This window comes from Lactuca serriola, chromosome 7, assembly GCF_051521515.1.
Source record: "Lactuca serriola cultivar US96UC23 chromosome 7, Lser_US96UC23_V15, whole genome shotgun sequence".
Lineage (NCBI taxonomy): Eukaryota > Viridiplantae > Streptophyta > Magnoliopsida > Asterales > Asteraceae > Lactuca > Lactuca serriola.
In genome coordinates, this window is record NC_136414.1 from 85,480,145 (window position 1) to 85,496,690 (window position 16,546).

General features: G+C 34.5%; 2 protein-coding genes across 3 annotated transcripts; one reads left to right on the top strand and one right to left on the bottom strand.

Annotated features, from left to right (window-relative positions):
- The first annotated feature begins 1,357 nt into the window (after positions 1-1,357).
- LOC145063425 (putative serine/threonine-protein kinase PBL17) lies at positions 1,358-5,623 on the top strand. Its single transcript, XM_079011034.1, has 6 exons — positions 1,358-1,783; positions 1,954-2,297; positions 2,800-2,935; positions 3,061-3,197; positions 3,301-3,424; positions 5,185-5,623. The coding sequence occupies exons 1-6, from the start codon at positions 1,726-1,728 to the stop codon at positions 5,556-5,558; spliced, it is 1,173 nt and encodes a 390-aa protein (XP_078867160.1). The 5' UTR covers positions 1,358-1,725; the 3' UTR covers positions 5,559-5,623.
- A 1,075-nt stretch (positions 5,624-6,698) lies between these two features.
- On the bottom strand, positions 6,699-10,670 carry LOC145063630 (TORTIFOLIA1-like protein 2). Of its 2 annotated transcripts, none has more exons than XM_079011225.1 (9): positions 10,587-10,670; positions 10,315-10,360; positions 9,516-10,204; positions 9,249-9,443; positions 8,997-9,099; positions 8,368-8,900; positions 7,360-7,941; positions 7,127-7,292; positions 6,699-6,918 (listed from the first exon to the last, which is right to left on the bottom strand). In XM_079011225.1, exons 3-9 carry the CDS (start codon positions 10,149-10,151, stop codon positions 6,905-6,907), a joined length of 2,229 nt encoding a protein of 742 aa, XP_078867351.1. In that variant the 5' UTR covers positions 10,152-10,204; positions 10,315-10,360; positions 10,587-10,670; the 3' UTR covers positions 6,699-6,904. The 2 variants fall into 2 exon arrangements, with proteins under 2 accessions (XP_078867351.1, XP_078867352.1); XM_079011226.1 differs by lacking the exon at positions 10,587-10,670 and adding an exon at positions 10,441-10,545.
- Positions 10,671-16,546: the final 5,876 nt, after the last annotated feature.

Genomic DNA, 16,546 nt, shown 5'->3' on the forward strand with positions numbered 1-16,546 from the left:
TCATTCTTGATGCAACATGATTGTTTTTTTTTTATCGGTGATGCAACATGATTGTTTTTTTTCTTTTTTTTAACCGGTGATGCATCATGCCCCTGTTTGTGTGTGTTTTTTTCTTTTTTTTTTTAATCGGTGATGCACCATGCTGTTCACGATTGTGTTTGTGTGTGTTTTCTTTTGTTCCAGAAATTGCCCTGTGATTATTGTTGATTTTCTTCATCAATTGTTGTTGCTGTTATTTGCTATTATAAATATGTTAACATATAAGAGGAAGCCTTTTTTGGTCATTTTACCCATATAAGCTGTTTTGTTTGCCAAACACTTAAAAATGCTTATTGCTTATTGTTTATTCTCACCACAATAAGATAATTCAAACACTTTTTAAAAAACTGCTTATTCCCACCACAATAAACAACAAGCATAGCTAATAAGCTAAAAATATTTTTATCCAAACACCCCAAAATCTACTTTGTGGCGTGATATAACGGGGTCAAGCGGCCCAAAAACTCCCTGTTAGGAAGTTCCATTTCTATAAAAATCATTAATTGCCAGGTAATATCCAATAAAAGTCCTCTAAGAGTAATATTTATTAATTATTTTTTCTTTGATGTCGATATTATTATTTACAATTTCCTTACTTCCCCAAAATAAACAAAAGGCCAACGTACAGAAAATGACAAAGTTAATAAATAAGTGGGTATCTTGCATATGTCTTTTTAATTGAGAGAGATTTGTCGCGTTTATACGAAGAATACGATTTTTATATGTTATAAATTAAAAATAAAAGTTAAAAGTATCGGTACCATAATATAAAAAAACACCATGTTAGGCAAAAAAAAATGTCAAACGCAAGTACGCAACCATGTTTTTGATATTTTTTCTTGACTTGTTAAAAAAACATAACAATTCATTTTAAAATCTTGGTATCTGATAAATAGCAAAACAATGAAATGGACGACACAAAATGAATACAAACAAATTTTTATTTATTTGTTTATCATATCATGTTATTTGTATTTATTTCTAGTATAATATTGTATATTTTTCATTAAGATATTATATTTTAAAAAATTATATATTTATAATATTATAATTTCATTATTATAATAACCTTATATATAGAAAACTATCAAACTACTTTCATTTTTTTATTATTATTGTTATGACTTATAACTAAATAGATTTATTAAATGAAAATTTTGTTGCTTTTTTCAGAGTAGTTTTTAATTTTAAAGCAATTATATATAATTTGCTTGTACGGTATGCATAAAAAGTTGTACATTTATGTTTGATTTGAGATTTTCAACTTTGAACGTCAGTATCAATGTTTTCGCGCAAACCATCGTCTCAAATCCCAAATTCTCTCTCTCTCTCTCTCTCTCTCTCTCTCTCTCTCTTTCTCTCTCTCTCAAATTATTAATCAATTCTTTACTATAGAAAGGGTCTTCCTTCGTACAGTGGTAAGCTCCATCGTTTCTTTCAAAACTTCACTGAAATTGGGTTCTTGAGTTGACCCAAATCGAATCTCGACGGAGTATTTGCAATCGCCGGCGACTTGTTTGAGATTTTGAGAAACCGGCGAAGATTGGCTTTGAGTTTTCTCGAAATAGTGATCGAGAGTGTTGTTTGACTTATTATGTAGTCAAAATCGATGAAGTCTTTAGCAATGTGCTGTTTTGGGGGAAAAATACGAATCTGATTTGTTGTTTGTTCCTCTAAATTTCTCCAATGGGTATTTGTTTCAGTTCCGAATACGATGCAAATCATTCTTTCCAGACGACAAAAGGTACTCTTTTTTTCTTTTAACATTTTGCAAGATTCTCATAAGCGTTTTTTATGTACGTTTTATAGTAGATTCGATTAGTTTTGTTAAAGATTCATAGATTCATAGATTGTAACTCTAAAATCACGTATTCATATTTGGAAGATTCGAAGTCAAATTTTGAAAAATTTCAGGTGAAATTGGACAATATCCGACCAAAGAAAACTGTACATCACCGATTAAACCAAGAATCATGGAATCACCTCACATGAAAAGTCCTAGAAATGGAATGGTGATAAAAAAAGATGTTAAAGATCTTCGCAAAAATCCTGGATATGGTAATCTTGATGTTTTCACATATGAAGAAATGCGAATTGCTACAAAAGTTTTTAGACCAGATCAAGTGTTAGGTGAGGGTGGTTTTGGAATTGTTTATAAAGGTGTTATAGATGAGAATGTGAGACCTTGTTATTCAAAAATTCAAGTTGCTATTAAGGAACTTGATCCAGAAGGAATCCAAGGAGATAGGGAATGGCTGGTATGTACTTTTTGCATGTGTTTTTTTGTCTATATAATCTTTCAAATATTTTCTACTTTTTGTCACATTCAAAAATTGAAATAGTAATAATAATAATAATGACAATGTTGCTCTTATCTTCTATCATTAAAAATATCCTTAAAAAATTTATTGAGTCTCGTATAACAAACATAGACTCATGGGAATGTATGCAATCTTTCTTGATTTGCATTTTTGTTTGCACATACACACGTTCATTGTTAATAACAAATATTAAACATTTGAGAAAAAGGTAAAATATAAGAAAGTGTAACGTATTTTCATTAACTTATTTATTATAGATCATACTTCTCATTTTTCTTATTACAACATTGTATTTCAAAAAATCTATCAAATACAAAGCAATACTTCACTATTATAATTGAGTATACTTTTCAAAATATAATGTCTTAATAAAGAATTGAAAGATTAACTTTAGTAAACAAAAAAAACATTTTTATAAATATTCTTATCTTCTTTTCAGACTGAAGTCAATTATTTAGGTCAACTACAACACCCTAATCTAGTGAAGCTTATTGGCTACTGTTGTGAGGAAGATCATCGACTTTTGGTGTATGAGTATATGCCATCTGGCAGTTTGGAAGATTACCTTTTCCGTAGTGAGTGCCTAATATTTTATCAAAAAAAAAATTATGAAAAAGTGATTTTTTAAACTTTTTCACTTGAATTGAATTTTTTTGGAAATCTTGTGTTATTATGAGTAACAATGTGTTGATGTAAAAAGGAGCATCTGCGACACTGAATTGGTCAAAGAGAATGAAGATAGCTTTGCATGCTGCAAAAGGGCTTGCTTTTCTTCATGATGCAGAAAGGCCGGTGATTTATCGAGATTTCAAAACATCAAATATTTTGTTAGATGGGGTTAGTTTGTATTTAATCCTTAAAAATAATAGGGAAAAAAAAAAGATGTAGAATATTATTCTAATTTTCTACTTGTTCTTATGAAAAAAAATTAAAATTGAAGGAATTCAATGCAAAATTATCGGATTTTGGACTTGCAAAAGATGGGCCAATGGGAGATCAAACACATGTGTCCACACGAGTTATGGGTACTTATGGATATGCAGCTCCTGAGTATATCATGACAGGTGAAATTTTTTGGATATATTTTTATTTTCTCACAGTTCCTTTTTCTTTTCTTTTTACATTTTATTTTATCACTTCATCGGTTTTAAGAAAGTATCCATTAATAGATTGTGTTAATGCCTCAATATCAGGATGAAAAATATAATCCATTAGTATTAAGTGTTTGATGCATGAAATCTATATTTAACAAAAAAGAAATAGACAAATAGTAATAGACTTGGTGCTAAATAAAGATAAGTATACACATCAAATATTTGAGTTATAAATAACTTGATTTGATTTGACTTGCGAAATTCGAACTTTCATTAACTTGTCATGTCTGGGAATTAAAAGGTATTTTTGTTAACTTTGGTATTAGGGTTTAAATGGTGGGCCTCGTTTGATATTAATGATAGAATAGATTGTACTGTATTTGGTATGCATTTGAACTGTAACCATAGTTATCGATAGCGAATAGCGGCAAATGGCGACGGGCCACCTATAAGCTATGTAGCGAATAGCGGTAAATAGCGACCGCTATTTCGTATTTAGCGATAGGTATAAAAATATTAAAAAATATTTATTATTTAACTATTATAGCTATTATAACCAATAAATAAGCAAACAAACCATTAAACTAGCTAAATAACTTAACTATATTAGTTTTTTAGACATGGATTCGAAGGCAGAGCAAGTCCAGAGCGTAAAGGTGGGAAGCGAAGTGGCAAACGAGACTTGATTTTAGTTAGCGTCAAGCCGTTAACCCTAATACGTTTATTCCAGCTTTTTTTTTAAAAAAAAAATAAAAAAATAACCCTATCGCTAAAAACCCCGCTTTCTGTCGCTATTTAGTCCATAGCGGTCGATGACCGCCTCGCCATGCTATTTGCTATAGCGGCCGCTATGGTCGCTATTGACAACTGTGACTGTGACTGATGTCAATGGAACCAAAATTGCAATTTTTGTCCCACTTAAAAAAGGTGGACCAAAAACTTGCTATTGATCCACTGTTCAATTATATTATCTTTGTAAAATGATTCGAAACTGCAGTTCCTTTTTTTTTACCAAAAAATAACTAAATTATTTTTTTTATATAAAAAGTTATATTTTAGGATTTTGTGATTGTTTGGATTCATTTTGCAAACAATTTTTTCTTAAATGTATATATCATACATTTTTTTACGAAATGAAATGTGTTTATATGTAAGTTATTTAAGGGTTTAATGCAGAAAAGACTAAAAGTCTCACTATTTTGGAAATTTTTGATGAAGTCCTAAAATTTTTCTTTTGAATAGAAATGTCCTGATTATTTAACATTTTGTCCAAATTAACAGAAAAATCCTTTTTATTATTATTTTTTTAACAGAAAATAACAGGTTATGTGATTTTTCCAAAATAATGAGATTTTTTTGTTCAAAAAAACATTTAGGACTTTATTAAAATCTTTCCCAAAATAATGGACTTTTTTTGCATAAAACACGCTAATTAATGAAGTCTTTGTTTAATCGAAGTTTTTTATATAAACGCAAATCGTTCTTAATTAATCAATAAGATTGTACTTGTTTTTCTCTTCAGGTATAAAAAAACAACATATTTAAATGGCCCATTCCTTTGGGTCATGAGCTCATGTCTTTGAGATATCGATAGTGAGTTCATGTCCCACCTTTTTAGAAGGCACAAAAAAAATTGTAACTTTTATGACATCAGTCTCAATCTAATGCATGTCAAACAGAGTGTCTTGCATAACAAATGGGGCTTATAGATATTTTGATGAAAATTTCAGGACACTTGACAGCTAGAAGTGATATATACGGATTTGGAGTGGTGCTTCTTGAGATGTTGATTGGGAGGAAGGCCATGGACAAGAGTCGGCCTAGCCATGAGCACAATTTGGTGGATTGGGCTAGACCACTTTTGACCCATGACAAGAAACTTTTAAAGATACTAGATCCTAGAATGGAAGGTCAATATTCATCCAAAGAGGCTATAAAAGCGGCTAATTTGGCTCACCAATGTATTAGTCAAAACCCGAAAGGTAGACCAGCTATGGGTAATGTTGTTGAACTGCTCGAGTCTCTTCAAACCAATGACACTGTTGGTCTAGAAGAGATTCGAACACCAAGATCAGTGAAAAAAAGCCCCCAAAGGGGGTTTTGAAGAAACAAGAATTGTTGGGAAATGAATTCATGATAATGCATGTTTTTTTTATCCTTTTTCTTTTATCTATACATGTCTTGTTTTGATTTTGTAGAAATAGAAGGTAAGTGTTGTTATTGGTTAATGAAAATGACAAATCAACTATACGTCCCTTTAATATTTGGGTTAGAAATTATTAATGTAATAGTATTTTTTAACTTTTTTTTTAAGTTAAAATTTTGACTAAATTACGATTTTGGTCCATGAGGGTTTTCTGATTTTGGTGTTTTGTAATATTTTTGGTTCATGTTTCAAGTAAATTACTATTTTAGGTCCTTGAATATAGCTGAATTTGCAATTTCGCTCTAAACTTATAGTCATATTACTTGGAATAGGGATGAAAAATATTACCAAAACCTCAAATAAGGACAAAAAACTCTCATATTTAACACCTTTGTGTATAAATTATATAATGTAATGATCTAAAATATTGAACATATCATCTGTTATTTACATATAACTCCCGAAAATAAACCTAATTCTTTATCGGTTTGCCAAATTTTAGATTCCAACAACTCCATTTTTTGAATATTTGAAATTAATCGGAATGTTTAAGCTCAAGATATTTCATATATGCAAACATCAATACCAAATTTAGACATAAAAAATTAACAAAAACATAGTAGTAGAGATATTTATTATAAACTAGTTGTGATACCCGTATATTATACGGGTTGATTAAAACAAAATGTTAAATAGAAAAGATTAAATGAGAAATTTATCTAAATTAAAATTATGAAATAACTGAAAATGGAAGAAAAAAATGCAAAAAATAAATAAATTATAATTATGTGTTTAGTTATTAGATCCATGTACTAAACGGGTAAATTATAACAAAATTTTAAACACAAAAGTGTAAACTATAAATTTATTTGAAATTGAAATTGAAATTCAAAATTTAAAATTTGAAATTAATAGTCATCATGATATGTTTAATTTATGGAAACTAAATTAATGATATATTGGAAATAAAAAATGAAGTAAATGACAAGTGGAAATTAAATATTTTTCAAAATTATGACAAAATGACATGTGGCCAATTGAATGAGAGAATGACATATGGCAAAATCATTCTTATTTATTAGGGTAGATTATTAGAGATGTAAAAGATGAGAACAAAATCATTGCTTTTAAAATCATTACATCATATAGAACAGTTGTTGAGAGAATGGTTAAAAAAAAACATTCTCTGCTACTAAAACAACTTTCTGTTTTTCTTTTTTTCTTTTTTCTTTTTATATTCAGATTAAAAAAAAACAACATACCACAAGCACAAACATCTAATGAGCATCCCTCAAAAAGTCATCTCAGGAGCATTTTCCTACACAAAAAAAAAAATCAAAAATCAAATTCCAAGACATTTATTTAGAAATCTCCACTCATTTTACTAATCAACACATAAATTTTGAATATAAATAACAGTTAAATTCTTGTTTATCCAAAACATTTAAAAATGAAAATTTTGTTGCATAAAAAAAAAGGAAGAACATTAACATTGTTGTATAAAATATAAATAGGTGTTTACTTACCCCAAACTTGATGCATTTTTGTTACTAATTGTGTTATTGATCTTCTTGATGTAGTATTTGGTAATTCCATGTTCATAGCTTCCTGAATTGCATACAAAAATTCTCTCCTTGTTTTTGCAGTGAGTAGAAGGTGGTTTGATCCATGGACACCACTTAATTCCACCACCTAAATAACAATATAAACCTTAGACTAAAATTATTAAGAGAATTTATAAAGAATAATAAAATTTTACTTGATGTAGCCATGGGATTATTGAGTTCATAAACCGTTGTTCTGACAAGAATGTTGCCAAAGTGCTAACAATCACATTCACAGTCATGTGTGATAATTTTTCCAAAACGGGGCCCGTTTTGTCAAAAAGATACACTAATGCCACCTCATCACAAGAATTCAAGGCATCAACATATGCAGCATCCAAATCTTTCTTTCTATTTATAGCACTTCGGATTCCCAGTCTAGAGATGTCCTTTTGTGTGTCCTTGACTACATTGTTTCTACTTATGGGGTCCATCCATGAGTCTATGCCTTGGTTGGTTGAATTTCCGGATTTGCCCCTACAAAATGTGGAGTCTTCAGAAGCATCGGATTGTTTGGGGGGCTGTAATGGAGATTGTCTAGTGAGTGTATCCAGTGATTGCCTTGGAGTACATGTTGAGGGTCTTGGAGAACTTTTTTTCAAAAAATTGGAGGTTGATTTTAAATTTCTTCCTTTATGATCATCAATGTTTTGTGCCATTTGATCCACTACATGTTCCAAACTTGACACCTTTGATTGTATTATTGACAAACTATCTGTTGTCTTGCTTGTAAACCCCTAATAGAAAATACAACAAAAAGTACATTAACAGTGACAGTGACAGTGACAATGACAATGACAATAACAATGACAGTGATAGTAACAGTGACAGTGACAGTGATACTGGTTATGAGTAACTATAACGACTTTAAGTGACAGTGACCGTAATACTGACTATGAGTGATAGTGACAGTGAAGTGACTGTGACTGTGACTGTGACTGCGACTGCGACTGCGACAGCGACAGTGACTGTGAATGACTATGACTGTAACAGTGACCGTAACGACTATGAGTGACTGTGACCGTAAAACTGACTATGAGTGCCAGTAACAGTAAAAGTGAAAGTGACTGTGACTGTAACAGTGACAGTGACTGTGACTGTGACTGTGACTGGGACTGGGACTGGGACTGGGAATTAAGAAAGTAGAGAAAAGATTTTATGACCTTCAAAAGATACAAGAGATTTGATTGTTTGTTATCTATATCCTGAAGCTTCTCTCGAAACAAACTAATTTCTTTTGTTGTTTGCATGCAACATCCATGAATAGATTCAGAAACCGATTCTCTAACATTCGATTCATTACTTTTACAATCCTCAATCTTTGAATAGTATCTCTGTTCTTCACTACTCATTTCTTTATCCACTAGTAATTGATTCACTCCCATCAATTTAGCTTCACATTTTTCGGTGTCAATATTGGATGTAGAAGAGCACTCATGTTTGTCATCCATGGGCACGTATTCATATCCAATATCTTGAGTACTTGTGAATGCTTTTGTAACAGAACTTCCTTCAGATTCTTCATCTTTAGGATATAACAAAAAATTATTGTGTGTATTTGGGACAATGACTTTGATATTCCAATCATTTGGTTTGGAATTATGAGGACTTCCCACATTACTACTACTACTACCATTCTTTCTAACTGAAAGTGGAATTCTTGTATCCTTCACTTTGGACTCATTATAATCACCTCCTGAGAGTTTTAGCTTAATGTTTATATTTTATTCGAAAACAAAACTAAATATGTAAGAAAATGTCATGAAGAATTTAACAGTTCCAAAATCCAAACCTTTAATAGAAGATCGAGCTTCTGAGCATTCAAAAGCATCAGTTTCTTTAAGACTTCTCCAGAGCTGTAAGGCCTGCAGTACTGTGTCCCTAACTGGTTTGACCTATATGATCAAATGGGTAGATTTGGAATAAGTTTTTCCAGAAAAAGAAAGAAAATTGTTGCATTTTTTTGTGATAACTCAAAATAAAAGAGTTACAAGTTGATTGAAGATTGAAGATTGAAGATTGAAGATTGAAGAATAACACAAACCTTGTCAAAGCGACATAATTCAAGGGAGTGTATAGAAGATGATTTGAAAGATCCAAAATATGATGCATTACTTGATGCAAATTCTGCTAATGCTAAAGATGCAGCTTTACGTGTACTCCAGTCACTGTTCTTAAGAGCTTCTTGAATGCTAGTCATTGCAACACTTAAACTACTTTCTGTTGAGGCCCCTCCTGCCTGAAATTGAATAAGAACACTTAAAATCTCTAGCATTTAACAAAAAGAGTTAGCTCAAAAGTCAAAATTGACCTGAATGATACTTCTGTTTAACTCAATAATGGCAGGTTTCACCATGAAGTGTGGATTATTGAGCAACTTTGTTGTCTTTATTAACATTCTTTGTAGAATAGACACTGGAGGATCCATTGCATTGTCAATCACCCGAGCTAAACAGAGAGCAGAACCATTTTGAACATGTTTATTTTGCTCACATATTGCTTCAAAAAGAGGTTTCACTAAAACAACAAAATTTCCCTCAAAAGAAGTTAATCTGGATGCCAAAACACCCATGGTATCCACACAAGCATCTCTCACAACAGCATCAGGATCTTTTAGTCTTTTCACTATGCTAGAAACCATTTTTCCTATGTGAGGACCAATGAGATCATGGTGGAAGGTTGCGAGGGTACCCATGAGTCTGATACATTCCTTACGAACAGCCTTTTTCTGCTCTGAATCTGTGTCTAAGATGCATGACAAAAATGGGGACACGTTTTCTGGAGTTAAACTTTTGATTGTTCTTTCAAGCTCATCAACCCCAATTTGGTATGTATCTCGATCAGATATCTTGTTCAATGCAATTACCACGCGATGTTTTAGCTCAAATGTAGCTTGTTGGTTGTTAACCCTAGCGGTGGCTCCTCTCAATTTCAAATGCGCCTTCATCTTTTCGAGACGCTTGTGTTTACCTTATTAAACCTCCATTGAAGCAGAACAAACTGCAGGGAAATAGAAAGAACTCATTACGCAAATGAAGAACACTGAATTCAATTGAAATTCAAAGAACACTGAATTCAATCGAAATTCAAAGAGAAGAGGGAAAACTTACATTGGAGTGTAACCGATTGCGACGTTCCAATCCATAAATTCAAACCCTACATAAACGCAAATGAAGAAAAAAGTTGGTCAAAACGAGAGCGTAATCTACTTTAACGTTGATACACATAGTAATTACCTTTAAATCAATCAAAAACAGTAAGATTTGTTTGTTGATTGTGATTACATAAGTTTAAAATCAAAATTGTGGATCTGATAAAGAAATTTACATCAGAAATGGGAATCTGTAATAAAGATGGTAGTCGAAGTTCGAGGAAATCATACCCCTTAATTATTATACTAACGTTGAATTCAAAAGGTGGTGTTCGTTTTTCTCTGTTTTCGCGCTTTTGAGACTCCACATTCGAATTTGGAGTGATATTTATGGAGTTGCTATGCGTCTCCTATTGTTTGTACTTTTCTCAGTGAAAATTCCTTTGTTTTAAAGTAAGATACAATTTTGACCCCTAGGTTATACATATTTCTACAAGTTTGTTCTTAGTTTTGAAATTTTGAAATTTTGACACCACTAATCCTCATGGTTGGCAAATCCATCATGATCCATTTCCCATTTATTGTCTAACCAACTCCGATGAGCACATGCAAAATGAGGAAATTCCTTTTTTGTCCCTTCCTTAAAACAAAAATATTTAAACTATAAAAACAAAATTAAATTGAAATCACAATTCAAACCCAGAAATCAATCTCGAATCCATTTTCTTTATTGGTCAGATTTAGTAAATACTAAATAACAAATTATTTATCTATTTATTTGCGTTGGTCGGTAATAATGTATCACGTATATATATATTATTTATTTCCAAATTCTTTTTATAACTCTTAGTGAGTGACATTATAGTCTCCGAAAGGACCGAAACATTCTTTGTATCGATTATTTAAGATAATAATTTTTTAAGAAAATTTTTACAGTGTGAAATAAGATTCACAATTAAAATCATTTAAGACAAATCATAAAAAGTCAAGTCATTAACATTTAACATTTTTAACGAAGCAAGAAATATTATGTAATTTCCTAAAAATACCGAGTAAAATTTTCATTTTTAAATAAGTCAAACCATTCATTCATTAACTCAAAGATAATCACAATAAAAGTATTCTAAAAACATCAGAGTAATTTGTAAACATTCGGTGCGGAATAAATCTCTAAAGGATGCGGTGCGATCAAGTTGGGTCATTCCTTTTGAAACCAGAAATACCTGAAACATTTTAAACATAAACCGTAAGCACAAAGCTTAATGAGTTCCCCAAAATACCACATACCATACATACATTGTCATAATCTAACATCCATGTGTCATTGGCTACCCTCATAGTCTTTCATATAATTTTCATGGGCTACCCCCATGGTCTTTCATACAAATGTCATGGGCTACCCCCGGGGTCTTCCATACAAGTATCACAGACAACTAACATCCTACATAGTATAGTGAGAAGACTCACCTCAATCCGATGATAAACAAATCACACACTCGAGTTGTTGCTATAAAGGTTCCTCATACTGGACATATCCAAAGTCAACCCTAATTAATAATTAGGGTAATTACCCATAATTAAAGGTCCATTTCCTATTTACTTTCACTAATGTAAAAGTCCATTTTACCCTTTCCAAGTTGGACCCACCCAAACATGGCCCAAGGCCAAAAAATGGCCCAAGTACACGCTTGGGAGTACGTCATGCGTACTCCATCCTTACGCCTTGTGTATAAGCTTCAACAGAAAAGGATTTAGGGGTAAACCCATTACACCATGCGTACCCCGAGGTCATGCCCTACACAATCCTCTATTGTCCAAACCCACATTTTAAGCTCTTAATACCTACAGATTAAACGTCCAACTTATAGATCTTAATCTTTGGAAGGTCTTAATTGATAAAGTCGACAACTTTAAGCTTTTGCATGGCTTAATAGAGCCCAAGACCAAACCCTAGGTCCATAACACACTTTGATAAACTCAAACTCTTGCGTGAGTGAGAATTGGAAACAAAGACATCATTTTTGTGACACATGATCCTTAGAAACAACATAAAGTGACAAACTTGAGCTCTAGATTAGCTTTTACTAAAAAAAAACCACAACCATGGGACCAAAAGCTTGCAAATCAAGGCTCTAACCTATATCTAATCATATAACCATGAAGGTAAGAGCTTTATACCTCAACAATGCTTCTATATTGGATTCCTTCTTTAAAAGACACACAAAAACCCATTCAAAATGCTCAAGATCATTACAATGTAGCTAGGGTTTCAAAATGACTACTTTGGGGAGAGTGGAGGTTGAACATTGTAACATCCTAACTGTCAGGTATCATTAATATCCAAATTAGATTTCATGTTTTAAGTCCTACTCGACGAGTCGACGCTATGAATCGTCGAGTATCAGCGGTATGAGACACGTCATTTAATGATTGACTCGCCGAGTCGGGAAGAGGACTCGACGAGTAGGAGCTGGCAGGGGAAACCCTAAATTTCAGGGTTTTTGCACCCTATATATTGGACCATTAACGCCTCCCACTGTCCTCTATCACCCCTTGAGATCCAGAAACCCTAAGTTTTCGTGTGTGTGAGCCTTGTGAGTGTTTTGGAGCTTTAGAAAGTGATTTTGTGGAGGAAACTTGTAGATCAAGAGGCTAGCCTCAAGGAATTCATGTGGATCCAGAGTCTACTTCAGTTTGGGCACGTTTTGGAGGTAACAATTTATTACCTTGATCTCTTTTCTTCTAGAATCTTTCATGTGTAAAGATTAGGGCTTTCTTTAGCTATTCACGAAGGGATTATGGTGTGGGAGCTAGATCTGAAGTTGAAACTTCAGATCTGAACCTCCTTTGAGCCCTAAGTTCATAAAGTTCTTAATATGGTCGTGAAATAACCCTTGCTTATGAGTAAAGTTCCATTTCAAGCTTAGATTTGGATTTTTAGTCATTCAAATACGTAAAGGTAGCAACTTTACGTTGCTAATGCACTCTAGGGACCTAGATCTATTTTTTTGGAACGAAGAGATAGTTCAGAATCACTTGATTATGGGAGTGTTCGTATGGACTCGACGAGTCTGGGAGATGACTCGGTGAGTCGGGGAGGGTTTTTCCCAAATTGGTCCCGCTTGGACTCGGCGAGGTCTGGGAGATGACCCGGCGAGTCAGTGGGGTTTCCAAACTCTGAGTCGTGTATCGACTTGGTGAGTCAAGTCGGGAATTCTTGGACCAAAAGCGATTTGATGAAAGGGAAAGTTGTACTCAGCAACTAAGTCGGCATGGACTGTTGACTATGGACCAAGTAGCTTTGACTTTGACCGGGGAGTGTCTTGTGCCTCCCCGAGGGCATTTTGGTAATTTGAGTAATTATTGAGTGGACCGCTTATGGGTACAGGCGAGGTGGTTGGAGCTATATCTTGAGGAGTGGACAATATCATCCCGAGCTGCTAGCGAGGTGAGTTATCCTCACTAAATCAAAAGGGTCTAAGGCACCAAGTTCGGCCTTTTTAGTTGTTATCCTAGGTATAGTATGCTACATGTGATTATGATATGTTATATCGGTATCAGGATAGACAGTATGTTGTTATGCTCTTATGATCCATTAGGATTGGTATGTTAGTGACCTGGTTAGGTCAGTATTCTGGTTATGAGAGATTGTTATGATTGATGATCTATGAGATAGTTATATCTGATATCTATATATGCCAATATATGTTACTTATGTGCACATGGTTATTTGTTGATGGATGGTTTGAGGCGGTCCTGCTTTGTGCTGAAGGCCAACATACCCAGCGAGCGGTCCGGATAGACTGTGGGCCCCTCATGGCGGTCCAGTCATACCGTAGGCTCGGATTAGATTCTTACTTGGGCTGCGCACTGACCCGGTGCCTTCGGTAGTACGGGCCCAATACTATCGTCCACACCGCATCAGCATTCACCCCAAGTCCTCCTCCCAGAGTCCCAAATTCCAAGTACTCTACTCTCTTAAATCATATGATACTCACTAGTAAATCTTTCATAAGCTCTTCGCTGCTATCTAAACACTCTTAATCATCCCTAGCAGCAAAACTCCTAGACTAAGGCATCATATATCAGGTCACTCTAGTCCTAATAAGAATACCTAGTCTACTCTAACATGCATAATATAGCTCATCATATAACATAATATATCTCATAACACTTATTGCAAGGGTATTTTGGGAAATCACCGTTCGGGCGTTGGCTGATCGTACACACGGCTCAGCTCTGTTTGTCTCAAAACTCTTTTACTCTTTTAAAAACTATTTTGTTATCAAAAATTTTCTCAAATCCTCAGTTTGAGTTCAGATGCGCCCGAAAATGCATCTGAATCCCTCAAACCAAGGCTCTGATACCAACTTGTAACACCGTAAATTATAAAACAATTTTTCGCTTTTTAAAACCATACAAATCCATTCATAATTACTTTTAAGAAAAAAATTGTATCAACATTATCTCATTACAAATCCCAAGATAAAATCATAATAAACTCCGCGAGTGTGTGTACAGATCATGTTGGCGCCTTCCCGCGCTCATCACTGGTACCTGAAACACATAACACATAACACTGTAAGCATAAAAGCTTAGTGAGTTCCCCAAAATACCACTCTAACACATATTAGCCACTCCAGGCTATAACTCTGCTAACCCTCTGGTCAGTGTGTCTTAGTGGGACCCTCCAGTCCCAAATCTCTGTGGGCTCTCTAGCCGTAACTCTATGGACCCACTGGTCCTATCTCTGGAGACTCTGAATCATGCATACCACATATCACAATAACACATAAATAGCATACAGATACACTGGCACATAACTCAACAGTACACTAACACATAACTCTGTTACCACTCTCGGTAAAGTATAGTGAGAAGACTCACATCAGCTGTCTCGGTAAATCTCTGACTCGGTAGAAATATGATCTAGCCTCCGCCTAATCACATAAAGTAAATACTCTCATAAATATAACTCTCGAGACTAGACTCAACCCTTTCTTGGCACCCTCAGAAGGGTAAAAGACCATCTTACCCCTCACTTGACACAAAGGCCCCATTGTTGACCAAACCCTCAAAGTCAACAAAGTCAACGGTCAAACTTTGACCCGAATCGCCGAGTGCACTTGGGCGACTCGGCGAGTCTACGCGTGTCTAAAGACCCTCTAGACCCGCATGACACATCGATTCTTTCTCCTGCTCTACGGGTTACACCTGGCATGAATCGCGGGGCCACCCCGACTCAACTCGCCGAGTCCCAATATGAACTCGGCGAGTTCCGCCTTGAACTCCAGTCCTCTAATTCCTCTGACTCACCGAGTCATTCCCCCAACTCGGCAAGTACTCACTGAGTGAACTATGGGGAAACCCTAACCCTACTCGTCGAGTCTGCTCTTGGTACTCGGCGAGTTCCTGCCATGCTCGAGCTCAAATGACCTCCTGAGGTCAGATTCGTTCCTCTAACTCATAGATCTGGCCTCCTTAAGCAATATAAACATGCAAAGTTTGGATCTTGATGTGCATGCAAAGACCCAATGGCTCTAATTGAAGAAATGGCCTCAATATGTCACCATAAGCTCTTATCACCCCATATCACCCCATAAAGATCAAGGGGTTTAGGTCTCTGGACCTCTTTGGATCCAGATCCAAATCCTCAACACAAGAAGGGACCAATTGCACCATCATTCATACTCTAAATGGACAAGAAACCTTAACTCTAAAGGATTAACACCCAAAACTGAAGAAGGATCGAATATATACCTCAATGTGAAGTCCTTAAGCTCTGAAATCCACAAAATATCACCCTCTTCAGCTTCCTCTTGCCTTGGTCACCTTCTTCTTGCAAAAACACCCACACAAGGATCAAAATGGCCTTTTCTTCCTTACAAACGCTCTAGATCGCTAGGGTTTCACTTAGGGGTCTGGTAGCCGCAATTGGTGGCTATAAGCCCCTTTAAATAGGCCTCAAACCCAGGGGATTAGGGTTTCATTAAACAGCGTGGACTCGCCGAGTCTGGTCATTAATCCGGATGGAATTCGCGACTCTACTTTGCGAGTCTAAGCATCAACTCGCCGAGTCTCTCCAAAATCTCCAAAATAAAATGAATAAATAATGTACCTAGAAATCCGGATGTTACACATATATGTGTCATTATATGTTAACTAGGATCCGTACGTGTGTTCAAGTCTTCACTTGGCACTTAGCATCCTATACAGAAGTTTCATCCAAACCACTCACTGCAGGTGCGTTC